The sequence below is a fragment of the Bombus impatiens genome, unplaced genomic scaffold, assembly GCF_000188095.3.
Source record: "Bombus impatiens unplaced genomic scaffold, BIMP_2.2 scf_0151, whole genome shotgun sequence".
Lineage (NCBI taxonomy): Eukaryota > Metazoa > Arthropoda > Insecta > Hymenoptera > Apidae > Bombus > Bombus impatiens.
Window position 1 is genome coordinate 1,773,475 of NT_176570.1, and position 14,742 is coordinate 1,788,216.

General features: G+C 42.4%; 1 protein-coding gene across 5 annotated transcripts in view; it reads right to left on the reverse strand.

Moving 5' to 3' along the window:
- Window positions 1-5,484: 5,484 nt before the first annotated feature.
- The window catches only part of LOC100745249 (ras-related and estrogen-regulated growth inhibitor-like), an 89,777-nt gene continuing 80,519 nt past the window's right edge, over window positions 5,485-14,742 (reverse strand). For all 5 annotated transcript variants that reach the window (XM_012382384.3, XM_012382383.3, XM_024365757.2 and 2 more), the window contains one exon: window positions 5,485-8,214. In XM_012382384.3, the coding sequence (XP_012237807.1) occupies window positions 7,956-8,214 (259 nt within the window). In that variant the 3' untranslated portion in view covers window positions 5,485-7,955. The remainder of the gene's footprint in view (window positions 8,215-14,742) is intronic.

Sequence of the window (14,742 nt, forward strand, 5' to 3'; positions counted from 1 at the left end):
AAATACTCGTAACGATACGATAAACGAAGAAAAATTTATACAAATTAAATTAATGCAACCATTAACAAGCAGCGTGATCAACGTCGATATAATTGCAATTTCACCGAATGAAATACACTAATTAGAGTACTTGGTCGGAGTTGGAGGTGACGTCGTGTCTTCTCGGCGAAAACGGCCCTCGTTTCGTGACGATAAATCGAGCGAGGGCATCGTTTTATCGATGCTCTCGGGTCGTTTGTCTTGTCTACGATAAAACGGCGGACGGCGGCGGTAATATGACCGGCCAAGGCCCACCAAGAATTTTCTAGCTGCCACTAGAACGAGTTCACCACCCCTGGAAATCCTAAACCCGATCACGTTTTCAGGCCTTGTATCTGTCGCTTCGTAACGTCGAGATACTTGCAACGAGCCCTCCTTTACTTCAAAAATCACCGATCCAATCGCTAGGCTATTTAGACACTCGCGTTTGTTGTCTGTTGCAAATGAAAGTTCGTGCTTGTGATACTTTTCGTCGTTAAATTCCATTAATTTCCACAGAAAAGTTTCTAGCTCGTTGTTAGGGTTCTTTCGTTGCGGGTTATATCGTGGGCCATAATAACTAAACGGAGTATGCGACACTGACGAGTTTCTGTTTATGAAATTTGTCTAAATCAAACGAAATACAGTGACAGAACGATAATTTCGACGAGGATCGCTTTTAGATCGTGGGATTTCCCGTTCTTTGAACTTCTCAGCCACCCTGAAGCTTACTTGAAGGATCGTAATCGAAATCGTAGGTCTTCTACTCTCTCACTTCCATCGTTTACTTCGCTTTCGAGGAAATCACTTTTTCTCTTCTGAGTCGCCACGTCGGTTCTTTCATTGCTGCGCGTATTTCTTCCACCCGGTCGATGCTCAACTTGTAACGCGGAAAATTCGTTCGGAGCATCTTCAAAATCGCGCAAGCGATTTCTTTCTCCTCCGAACAAGTTTCTCACCGCGCTACCACTTCTTCCGTGTCTACGCGCTTTTTCCTCTATTCGGTCACTCGTGAAGCTCCAACGAAAACTATTTGTGTATTTTCGACCGCGAGGAAACACGTCAACGGAAGTCGTAAATTCCCGTTACGATTATAATAATCGACACCACGAGTTGATAGATCCCCTCATTTTCGTTAAGATAATAGAGCTGGTTAAGATAATATAAGACTGTAATTAACAGGGTTATAAAGGTTATATTTCCAACACTTATGAGGTACACTGTTGTGTACGTACTTCAGGAGAGTAACCCGATAATGACTTGTTGACTATTCTAACGTTGAAGAATAAGTAAGTCACAGTGCCAATGCTGTGTCGGAGGAAAGCTAGCGATGGGTGTGTCTAGCGCACGGGACCATCGGATTTGTTGATGATAATTTTGGTGAGGAAAGTGAGGGCAGTAGACAATGCTTCTGAATGGATAAACGAAGGTTGGTAGACTAGGAAGGGTCTTAGCCGCCCTCGATAGAAAGTTGCTAGTCGGAAGCATCGTACGTGAGAAAAACTAACTTTCCCCTGTCAAACCGTAGTAGACAATAATCTTTAAAAAATGATTCAGAAAAAAGGATATTTGTCCGGTCTGAAGGACCTTAGCTAGCAAATTACTGAGATTTATGATAGGTCCTTAAGACTATTGAGGATACGCAGTAAGGATGAGCAGAATATACCACCAGTATTCCATCGGTTTCTTTATTTCTGCACGATCTTTCTCCATCCAGTCGGTCAGCTTCGTTCTCCTATCCTTCTCTCGACATCATTGACGAATGATATTACCCGCGACGAGTTATCGACATCGTCGAGGGCGTGTGCACGCGTGGTGAACACCGCGCCGTATTTTATTTCTGTATCACGGCTGACAAACACGTGTTGCACCCGAAACCTTGGCCCGAATCGCTAGTTATTCGGTCAGCCCCATCGTTGCTGGTTCGCTTGACTCGTCATTCGCGACTTTCCAAGCGGATCGTCTAATTTTGCCGTGGCGGAGCCGTCAGGGTGTATCCTTTTTTAAGAATTCACGCACTGTGGAGACGGAGGTTGTAGAGAGACGAAAGTCTGCCGAGTCCCGTCCGAGTTATCGTGTTTTTCAATGTTTTTACGAGTGTTTTGCAATTCAAATATCTTCACTTTGATGTGTATGATAAGTTTGCATCGAAACGGTTACAACGGTGACAAGCTATCGTCACGTCAGATATTAACACGAAGAGACAATATAGAAATATATGTAGCGTAAATTAAGCTGCGTAAGAAAACCAATGTGCTATCAGGTGACGCTGATGAATTATTGAACCGTGCGGTGGAAAGTGATCTTAAGTTTATCGTCGTTTATCGTGCCTTTCTAAAACCTACGTATCAACCTGTGGGAAAAAGCTTACAGTACCTGTAGAAAAATATAAGAACAATGAGATACAGGGAATTTCACGTAATTTCGAATTGAAAAGTGGCCACTGCAAGTGAAAATCACAGAGGAAGAAGAAGGATCTGTAGAAAAGCGTAGGAAGAAAGAATCGATTATCGGAAAGTTTTATACAATTTGGAGCGGAAAGATTGCTATTGGATGGAAGATGGGGTGAACAGAGCGGACACGAAGAAAGGAGAGAATGGATGCTGACCATGGCAAATCAAATTCTCTGAAGGTTTAACAAAAGAATTTTATTCTTTCTCAATTTACGATAACAAGTGACTAGCACTTAAAATACAGCGATCGATATCGGCCAGAATTCGGAAAATCGCATGACACACTCACGCCCGTTTTATGGATTTACCACGTAGATTTCACACGTTTTGGAATGTATCGATTTTTTTTTTTTTTTTTTTTTTTGGACGCTCTGGAAGCACATACTTTCATCCCTCGGTTACACGGCTCGCGGATAAACCTTTTCTCTTCGCCTGTCTCTCAGCTAACGCTTCCTCTTCGCTCTCTTTCGTCGTTAACGCAACTTTACTTACAAATATTCATCGCTCCATCTGCGTTGAGATCCTTTCGCCATAAATAGATCGAACGAAGATTACGATCATCCTCGACTGCGAATCAAACGATGCTCCCACGAGATTATAGAAATACAGAAAACGAATTACAGAAAAAATGACACGCAGAGCTGTCTAATAATTTTTACGCGGTATAATTTGTCTCGTGTATCGTATCAAGTTGCAAAGTATAAAATAAACGAAAGAAAAGACCGAGAGAAGGTATATCGGCGAGGCGAAATGAACTCTCGTACACCCAACACTGGAGACAATATAAAAGGCACTGAAAGAACTATACGTACAACATGACTTACACTTAAGAACCTTAAAAACACGATCCAAGTCGCGTTTGCTATAACCGTAGAAAAAAGAACGATCCTTTTTTTCCAGTTTTACTTTTTTACAAAAAAAAAAAAAAAAAATGCTCCAACCTGTAATGGCGGTCGTTTCGTCGCCGAGAGAAAAACGAACAATAACACGAATTCGCAATGAGAATACGAATCGTCGGTTTCATTTATCATCTAGTCAATGAAAACGTTCACTAGCCCCACAATGATAAATTCCTTCGACCTAGTTTCATATTGAACTCAGAGTGACAAAATACAGGCGTGATCCGCGCGTATCTCGCATTCGATTCGACGCGTGTTTCTACGATATGCACGCGACATCGACATGAATGCAGCGGATAATATTTTACTTCGGGTACTTTATATCTCTGGTGGGCCGATGAGACGATACAAGTCTTTCGTTCGACAGATTACTAAACGTAAAATAAATATACGTTAATACTTTCCACGTTGCGGTCTTCCGCTTATGGTTCCAATAACACAAATCAATTTCACTTCTTTCTCCCTTCGCCTGAGATTCCAGTAACATAACGAAAATCTAACACCTCATCTCACGTCGCATCTTAAATACGATATCACAAGTGTTTTAATCTTGCAAGTTTACAAGAATTTCTAACAATTTACGAGAGTTTTATAACTGTGATAATCTCTGAGAAACTTGTAATTCTGTCTGATACTCCCTTTGCTCCTCCACCAAAGATATATTTCTCCGTATTATTTTTATATCGTTAAATTTGTCGCGAATGCAGAATGGTCCTCGTCTATCGCAAATACAAGTACGATAACGCGAGAAACATTTTGACCGCGAAGAAGTCTGGCAAATTTGAGTGTTGAAGAAAATGACACGACAATGTAATCGAAAAGTTTACTCTGAGTTCGACGCGTGGTTAGCCTTAAGAGCTTCGTAATAGTCAGTCCGCCACGCTGGACCATTTTCTTATGCTTCTCATTCTCGTTTCACCTTACGAATCTATGCATCGATCGAACCCTCGAGCTTCTTCTCGGGAGTTTCACGCTCGGCGAATGTATGTGCGCTATGTACACTTAGGCTACTTTCAGTAGGAACATTAAGGTTGTCGAATCGATTACTCGGAAGCCGGAAGTTCGATCTCGAGAACGGAGACCCACGTCTCGTTTCCATTCAAAAGTATCACATCCTTGCGTTGGAATCCTGACAGTCGGAAACCAGGAGAGCCGTCAAAGTAAATAAGAATGCAGATTTATTTTTAATAATCGATTGGCAATTTCAGTTTCAACGTTCTTTCTTTTCCAACGTTCGAATGTGTTCGCTGATGCTGAATCCTTTGGCGACAGTCTCTATATCCTTGAAATCCTTTCGTTCGAACGTTCGTTCCTTTCGTTTATTCGATCAAGAAGTAGATAGCCGCCAAAACTATAGCTTCTTTCGCGTAAAATTAGGTGCGAAACAGCGTGACCACGTTCGCGAAGCAAACTAAACTCTGAAAAGCGATACTAGACAAATACTTACGAGTCGATTTACTGTCAATTTCTTATTCAATCGAACGATTTATTATAATCTCCCGAGTGCTTCTCCTCGTTTCTCAATTGTTCAACGATTCCACATACACGTGACCTAATCGCTCAAGATACGATACAAATCTTCCATTCTTTAGAATTAACATTCTTTAGAAGACAGAGCGCGATCGAGTCGAGATTTTGCAGCGTTGTCGCCATCGAATGTCCTTCGCTCGACCACAGCTGCGAAATTTGAAAGATTATTTGAAAGACTATCGGGTTTCGTTTGGAACGCGGCGCCAGTCCCCGCGCTCACGGCGCGTTTCCGGTCCCGCGACCGAGAAACGAGCGCAGAATCGGTGAAGCTTGTCGCGTAGGACGATAACGTGTCGCGTGAAACGCGGAATCCTCTCATCGGGTGTCTGTCGCGCTTCGAAAGCTCGAGATCTCGCTTAATCTTTCGATCGATATTTCGTGAAACTGGTCGAGCAACGTTCAAGGGTCGTAGAAAAATCGAATCTTCGCAGTTAATTTCTTAAGAAAATGAACAACTCGTTTCGTCGATGTCAGTCGAAGTTTGGAATATTCGAGGAAATGTAGACTCGAAGAATATTTAGAAAACGTCTGATTCGAGACCTCGGAAGAACCGAGATCGCAGTATTTGGAAAGAGTGGCTGATATACTAAATAGAAATATTGAAATGGCGAAACTTTTGAGCATGAAGCGAAATAATGTTGGTAATAATGCATAATACGTACATATGCAGTACATAGTTCATTGCGTAATTCATTTTCCAATTACTTCCATGCGTACGTCTATGGAAATAAAATATCTTCTAAGATGCTTCCTAATTGCATTCGTATAATCGAAATGTGCATGAGAATTGGAAATCATAATTCTACATGGACGTCTACCTTTGCGTCAGAAGACATTAATCCGCCGTTTTACGATTTTCATTAATGGCTATGTTATCCGTAGGTTACATTGAAAAATGGTAAATTACGTACAACTTGTCTTTGGTAATTACCGGTTTTACGTCCTTTATATTTATTAAGCCTTTCATCGTTAGGAGACAAGATTAACGAAAGATTAAGCGAAATTTCAAGAGTTTATTCGAGAAGCTACAAGAGCGTTGCATAGGCGAGAGAATCTGGTGATTTCAATGCTTGTACAAGACACGAAATCAGTGAACGGAATATTTCTCGACCGTGTATCTTATTTCTCTTTCAATTTCTACCGTACGTTCGATATACTTAATAAAATTAAATCTACATAATTCTATCGATATCTCATTGACCAAAATTACAATATTTATAGAAAACATATGTCATGTATATATGCATGAAAAAGAAAGTAGAGAGAAGTAGGGCTCAACTAGAAAAATAAATAAATTCATACGAAATAATATCTTCTAGCAAGATACAACGTTAAGAAAACATTTCGTTCTTTCTTCTTTTTATTTCACTTTGTTTCTAACAAAGCGCACATCGAAATTATTTCTAACGATCCTGTAGCTTCCCATTTAAAAATCCAATTTAACCATCTTTTCGGTTGCTCAACAGCAACGAGTACACTCCGTTACCTCGCATTACTCGAAACAAATAAATACACCGAAACAATCTCAAGTGAGCGAAACGTTTCTCACGATTCTCGACAGAAATCATACGAATCGGTATCGATGCACCCTGATGAGAGAATCACCTCGACTTCCGGTCACGTTTAAAGCTACAACCCTTTAGGAACAGCAGTCGCACGCGCGTATCGCCGATTCTCCATCCACCTCGAAGGAGATACGATTCGACCACTGCAACACCGACAAGAACGTAGAAAGGGGAAAGAAGGGAGAAAAATAAAAGGAAAACGAACACGAAGCACTCGACGAACAAAGACCACCTTACTCGCTATCAATTTCTTGCGATTCGTCGTTTTTCACGCTCGTCACAATCTCTCACACTGTCCTCCTCCTCCTCCTCCTCCTCCTCTTCGATTCACTGTCCATTTTCACCATCGAACGTTAAATGAAAACGTCTGTAAACACACGAGAATCTGACGCGAGAACGCCTGCATTTAGTTCCCCTAGGGAAACAGCTATTTTCTCCGGTCGACGATTTTCTCGTTTTTCGATCGAACTCCCGAAACTCCATGCACGTGAAACGAAGCTGGTGTTCGGATACGCGCCTCCTGCGCCCTCTGCCTCCCTCTACCCAACGACGAACAGTCAACAAAATGATCGCATTCGTCCGCTCAGAAAGTACAATTATCTTTCCTTTTTACGTCACGAAGCTTCTTCTGGGAGATGATACACGGTAGAACCTCGATCGTCCGCGCAAGTACATCGCTCGTTGTATTCCGCAACGCATTGTGAGGATAGTATCTCGTAATCGGTTACGAACAAACGGGACCAAGAGCGACGATATGAGAAATCCAATCGCAACTGATATAATTGCACCGTGGTGAAGTGTTCTGGTGGATGCGTGTTCTGACGAATACGTCGAGGCAATCAAACATGGATATATCTATGTTCTTACGAGTATAGCTTTCATACATTTACGTAAAATTTCAAAGCGCGAAGTTCCACTATTTCTTGAATGATACTCTGCGAAATACAAATTTGTACAAGAGTCTGCGGTCCACTTACGAGCATACGTTTCACGGATCAGAACGACAATTCGTCAAAACGTACATCCGCTGCAACCTAGTCTCGTCACGAACACCATAACAAAAGTAGAGTAAACTGTCCAATCGGTTACCTCGTTCGTTGCACGAACCTCGACACCTGTGCACTTTCAGTCCCTTGCGTTTTCGTAATTCTACGCCAATCGAGGTTCTACCGTAGATGCGTTTTCTTTACCTGTCCGCCAGGCAACGTCCCAGCGTTCCTCAGGATCATTCTTGAAGACGAATCAAGACGCCAGGAACTGTGTCGCGTCCAGAGAACACCAAACATATTCTTCCTCTTCTCTTCTTCATCTTCTTAAACGTGTCCTTCGAGAGGAAAATTTGAGTCACCGTGACTGATTCATGTTGGTCAGACGATTTCTTAACGATGTCCTCGTCAGCGATTGGAGTAGACGTTGCTGGTGAGAACGACCACGTCGGTTCTCCTGTCGGGTTCGTCACGACCTCCGAGGAGGAGGGCGCAGAGGAGGCGTCATATGCTCAACGAGGGCCTCTTTTTCCGATCTTTCGTCGTGTTCTTGCCGAAGATCGTGCCGAGTACCCTTGAGACCGAGTGAACGCCCAACTTCCGGCGGATCGGAAGCGCTCGTAGCAGCTGCACCGACCTCGCCTCTCGGAGCAGCGCCTGGAACGCGAGAGCCGCGCCGGCAGGACTCTCCGCCGCGCTGACCTCGTAGAATTGACATCCATGCGCCAGCGATAACTGTTGCCCCTCGTCCACGCATACCTCTCTGCAACATAACGATCGTTTCGAACGTTTTAGGGAATTTTACACTTTTATCTTTCTATTATTTTCGTACGTCTGCTGTTAGATTGTTAGAGTTTGATTAAATTAAGTTACGCGAGATATCTATATTACTTAGAGAAAAAATAAGTACTCGTATCTATGTAATTCTTTATATTATTTTTCCATTTCGTCGTAGCTCTCTTTTAATCAGTTAGCTGTTTTTCATGAATATACGCGTCAAGCGTAAAAAGTGGTTACACTCTGCTGTTTAAATTACGATTTAGCAATTGAAGTAGATTGTAGTAATAGGATTAAAAAATAGAACAGTCGTTTCGTGGCAACGTAATTCTATATTATAAACGTGTTTCACAAGTATACTCGTCGTCGCTTACTCTTTACGACACATTTTAGGTACACGCTTTTCACAGAGGTTTCAACAGCCAGTTGGTTTTACTTACAAACTTGCTTCTCGCTACGTAACCACCAAACTCCTGCCCATTTACAAACTCAACCTCTTAAGAAATTTCATAGATCTTTTAATATCGTATTACAGACACAGTGTATCGTGGAAAAATTTTCCAAGTCTTTCCAAGAAAGACACTATTGATCATTTTTAGCGCGTTACTTAAAAATTTGCTAAATATTTCCACAAATTGCTCGATCGATGATTCATCTTGTTCCGAGATCTTCCTGCTATCTGCGAGTTTGGGCCAACAATCAATAATCTTTGGCAAAGTTATTCGTCGAATTTTTTAATTAAACTTCTGCACGCCGGAAGCAAGCGGAAATTTCGAAATTTCACGACATAAATAGAAGAGGAAGACAGAAGAGAAGTTGGAGATTCGTTCGAAACACGCGGAGCCGGTAAATTTCTGAAGTTTCCGGCCGTCACGGATGAACGGAAGCTGTCAAGGTTCCGCGAAACGGAAATTGAAACGAGAGAACTGGTCACGATTTCTTGGCAAACATCGTGTTCCGGACAAACGGAAGCGGAGGAAGGTGAGTGAACGTAAAGTCCACGGGATAAAGAACGCGATTCGCTGGAATTTCGCCAGGCTTGGTCGTTGTATTTATAATCGTCCTGAGTTTAATTTCGATTGCTTTGGAATAACATCGGATCAGAGGACCCGCGTATACGTAGTTCCAGATATTTCTTCCTTATTGAAACGATACACGCGACGTGTAGCAGTCTTTTTCCTGTTAAACGTTGTCAGTATATTCCATTGGCGAAAGTAAGACAAAAATGTCGCAGAAACATATGTTTCGTTGGAAGTATCGTTGAGGAGTTGTAACAAAAGAAGAGAACAATGTACAAAAATTAGCGATGACGAACGCGAGTCAATACGATGAAAAATACGAATAGATCGAAATGCGTGTACAGCTAGTGATAGCCAGAAAGTATTGTAATCTACATCTTCAACTTCAACGAGTAATAAATAAATTCAATTTTTTTCGCTGCCAATCTTGTATTGACAGGGAAATGGTGAACATTTTAAAATAGAGTTGTGGTTGGAATTGTACAAGTATTACAATAGCCTCTGACTGCTACCAGATGCAAATATTCTCGACCCATTCATACTTTAAACCGTAGTAACGCAGTTCGTTACTGTTCATTCTGTACGTCGTTTCTTCGTTATAACTCTTTAACAATGCTTCCAACCACATACATATATCCATATGACATTTATTCCTCACGTTGACCTATAGAATATACCGACAATATTCAGCCAGAAAAAACTGCGATACCTTGTATGTATTTGATCTCCAACGACACATACATAGATCGACGATTCTTGTTGTATCCTTGCGAACAAACTCGGATGTATCTCGTTCTTCTACGTATGTACTCAGCCTCGCGGAAGATTTACCAAATGTTGGGAAATTAGTTTCACTACGACTACGCGTAATCGGTAGAATCAGTAAAACGGAATATCTTATCGAGACAGAAATTGAACTCGGCACACGAAATAAACCGAGATCGTAACGATAACTCGAATAAACGCATCCTCGTTTGCTGACTCGTCGCTTCCACAAAGTTCGACTCTAAGTTTAACTTAGTAAATTTCTGTTCACGTTTGGTCCTGTTGTACCTTGTACATCCCGTATCCGGATAAGAATAAAACACTGCAGAGTAGTTTTATAGTTACGAGGCTCAGTATGCGTCCAATATAAAAGAAAGACGTTCTCCAAAAAAAAAAGGACGCTCGCGAGTGTCTAACAGAGCCCATCACCGTCCATTAACAAAAATTCAACCACACATCGCGCAGCCCCTTACAATCCTCTGGAAGTCTCGCAACGCTGTACATTCCCAATCAAAAGCCACCTTGCTCGCCATCATCATCGTCTACCATTCGGAACGATCCACTTTTTCTCTTGCATCGCGAATCCCCAGCGGGATGAGTTCCTCGAAAGAGAGATAGGCAGATAGATGGACAGAGTGAGAAGGAGAAGGGGTTAGGACCTCGATCCTCCGTCGTATTTTAACGTTGCTCGGCCATGGAAGGCCCGCGATATTTATGGAGGCAATTAAATTCGCGGGAACACGTGATACTCTCGGAGCGTCGAACAGGAAGAAAGAGGGAGAAAAGAAATCGAGGGAAAGAGAAAGAGGCGGTGGCGCGTGGGAGGGTCGTGCACACGTCTAATGCATGCACACGCGAGAGAGCAGGCCCCCACGTTCACGGCCGTTAATCTGTCCCCTTTTATTTTATACGAGGCGATCCGTTGCTTTACGAGGAACGGTGTTAGATTCGAGAGCCTGTCTATGTGTCGTTTCCCGCGCTCTCTCGCCGCCAGATCTCAGCTCATTCCCCTGGCTTCTTCCTCTTCTTTTTTTCGAGGAAGAGCAACGCGCTGGCAATATCGGATATTTTAGCTGGAAAAGGCGCGATTAGATCGAATAAAGGGACACGCGGCTAACGTACGAGAAAGTGAACGAGTAAGCGGTTCTCGGTTTAGTCCAAACATGGAATTTCTATGGGAAACGATAGATGGCGGTTTATAATATTCGGGGCGTATGGAAGCCGCGCTGATCGACTTGGTAAATTGGAAAGTACGGAAAAGCGACGATTAGGCTGCGCATTTTTACGCGGCAATTTTAAATTGCAAAAATGTACAAAGTACACGCGGTGCGTACGGAAATATAGAAAATGTGGGAAGTACAGTACTCGGTACAATATTCGAGGATGAAATAAATTTCTACTTAGTTTCTCGAATTACGGACGTCGCCTTTTAAATTTACCTTAGCACGTACGTACTTGTGTCATCTTCGCGTGCGATAAATATGGCGACAAATAACTACGAAAGCGAATCTTTTGTTTCTTGAGAATCGAATATCAATCGAGTACTCACGTAACGAAATAAAGAAATTGATTAAGTTTACATGTCCGATAGAGTCTTCCGGAATCTTTTCATTTCAATAGGCAGCTATACGATTAATACGTGATCATAAAACTCCAAGTTAATTCACAACAAGAAAATGGCAGGGAATATCAAATATTTTAACTGGAGAACAGACAATCAGAAGTTGTCTTGAGACGCTGAAGGTACGCGCGAACGTTTCTTGCAACCATCTTATATACAAGGTGTTAAAAAGACACGTGAAACGGCATTAGAGTTTGATGTTTCCGCGTAAATTTCTTTCTGAATATGAACGGTTCAGCAAGATCGGTGGGCCAGTAGCGTAAACTAAACCCATCGCATCCATCAAACGTTTTACTTGCGAATATTTCGTGAAATCGCGATTGTGAGGCTCGACTCGTTGGACGTAACTATAGGAATGATGACTGGGCCAGGGGAGAGGCTCGACATTTCGCTGGCTGGCGAAACAACGTCGCGACCTTTAGACAGCCGCGATGAACAAGAACCGTGGCGCGACGACCGGATTACACCGAGATCCGAACAAATTGCCGGAGATTCTTCGCGCTGACTCGACGACTGGAAACTTGCATGATCCGACGATTAACCGGCGCTCGAAAGCACGCTAAGGGGATTTTCCCTGGCTCTCGCCTCAACAAGCCAGAGGAGATACAGAGTCTTTATGGAGATAGCCTGGAGTGCAGAATGACTGAGATAGTGGGTGAAGAAAGGGGAGAATTATGATAGTAGTAGGTGGAGGAGTGGGGACAAAGGTTAATTGGTAGTCAGACGCTATCAATTCCTTAGAGTAGGCGATGGACGTTCGAACGTTAATTTCGAAAGATTTCAATATTGCGAGAATTTGATGCTCGAAACATTTGGAACCCTTGATAAGTGTCGAATCTCTGGTTTTCAAAGTTTCGATAAATCTTGGAAAGGAGAGAGTTGCTTAGCAGCTGGACAAGTAGTATGAGACAAAGACGAATTCGTTGCTAGACATTAGGAACTCTCAGGAACTGGCAGATAACGAGCGGTTGGCTGTTGGTCGATTTCGAAAGGTCCCCGATACTGTGAAAATTTGATTCTTAAAGCTTTGCCTTTTTATACGCTAATAGGTGACGAATCTGTAAGCTTTTAAAATTTCGATAAGCCCCGGAGGTCTTTTAGAAGTTTCGTAAACCTCGAGAGACTCGATGGGTACCACTGAACGTCTGTCTTATATAAAACGCTATACGTTGTAGATTATGAGATATTCTGTATATAACAAATTGAAGGTAACAGTTTTAATTTATTTTCATTGCTAGCAAATAATCACCATCGACGTCCGTACTAAATCCAACGTTCCTACTTACGGAATATTCTGAAACATCTTAGAATCTATTCAGTTGTCCCGAAGGTTCCTTTCGTTCTATAAGGAAACAATGGATGAATAACATTTCTTGTTTTATATTCCGATCGAACAAAATGGATCATACGTAATTCGATAAAATAATAGGAAACAGAAAATGTCGTGCATCTATTATTTCCTTGTAAAACGAAAGAATCTTTTGGGACAGCCTGATATATCGACTCGCCGCGACACTTCAGAAACCGTGACCACGATTTGAAAACCCTCAAAGGCCGGTATCAAAACATTGTTCACCTACATATCTCGCAGCTCGACTTGTTCCTCCATTTGCGCGAGACACGTGCTTTCTACTTGGCGCCAGCACCGTCGAACGCGCCGCATTTCCAACGCGAACCAAAGCCATTCAAAAAAGAACATCGTGAAAATAATTCAGAAGGTAACAGACGAAAAGAAACGTATCATTGGTCTGTACGAACCGGATGACGAATGGACGACAAAACAAACGAAAAAGTAATAGCACGTGCATAGCTATTAACGTTACGGTGCCATATTTTAACAGCTAATCTAATTAGTTGCTCTTTAAGCGCAATTTTTCCAGTAACAAACCGAGCATACATAAATCGAAGGCTTATTGTTGGAGAATAGCGTTACGTGGTATCGCGGTTTATTCAACGCAGCGAGATCTGGTACGAGTCCTAGCTTAGAGTATAATAACCATACAGTACGTTTGTCACCGTTAGGCCACATAAACTATACGTTCTCAAAGGCCCTCGCATTTCTCAATGCGTTTACAACCGAGAAAGTTGGACTTAGATTCCGCGACGCACTCTATATTAACCACTTGTAGAGGCTCCTGACTTATTTAACCACGTATAAATATATTGTGCATTCTACAGTGTCCACATAACGTATACTTTTCTCCTTTATAATCTCACGTGTATTTCATTTTTCAATTCGGAATAAAATCACGGCCTCTATCTTTCCAATTTGAAATGTATCGCGCTACTTTTATTAGTTAGTGTCAGCTTACTACGATAGTAAAACGTTAATCTCGATTTAGAATACGCTACATCGTTTCTCCTCTACACATTTCACGTCTACTATCTACTACTAGTATATTTATTTACTACAATGTTACTCCGTTTATTCATTTGCCGATCTACGCGTCAATTTCCATTAACGTACCGGTGTCTTTGCAACACGCCAAATATCCTCCGCTATTCAAACGCACGATGCTAATGACTTTTGATGCAAACCTTACAATTTCTTACTATTACTACACTGCAATTTATCTATTTCTTTATCGTAGCGTTTACCGATTAATCTAACAAATTATTCGCCAATTAATACGTCAACTCTCCTCCACATCCTATGCATATCTTTGCAAGACACCGTGTATACCGTGGTATACGTCGGCCAAACCCTGACCAACATCTGCCAAAAATATCCCACGTCGATTTCCATATCCCCCAGCGTCCTCCATCTCCTGATACATGTACAAGCAACGTCCAAGCTATCCAGTGGAACGAGGAAGAGACGTGTCGTTCGTTTTTCGATCCGCTCGAAACGCGGCTTTCCAGGTTGGTCGCGGTTTTCAGCCGGCGAACCAGTTTGTCAGCCGAGCGGCGAGCGTGGCTTCGAGGGATTCGCCAGCTGATATTTCGCGATAAGTTTATCGATGGACGATATTCGCGGCCGGACGCCGCCTCGGATGTATCTAAAGCGGCGATAACTCGTTCGCCGGGAGAGTGGTTTCACCAGCCCCGCGGCCAACCCAGTCTTCCTTCTAATCTTTATGAACTCCATTAAGACGGCCGTGCCGGCTAC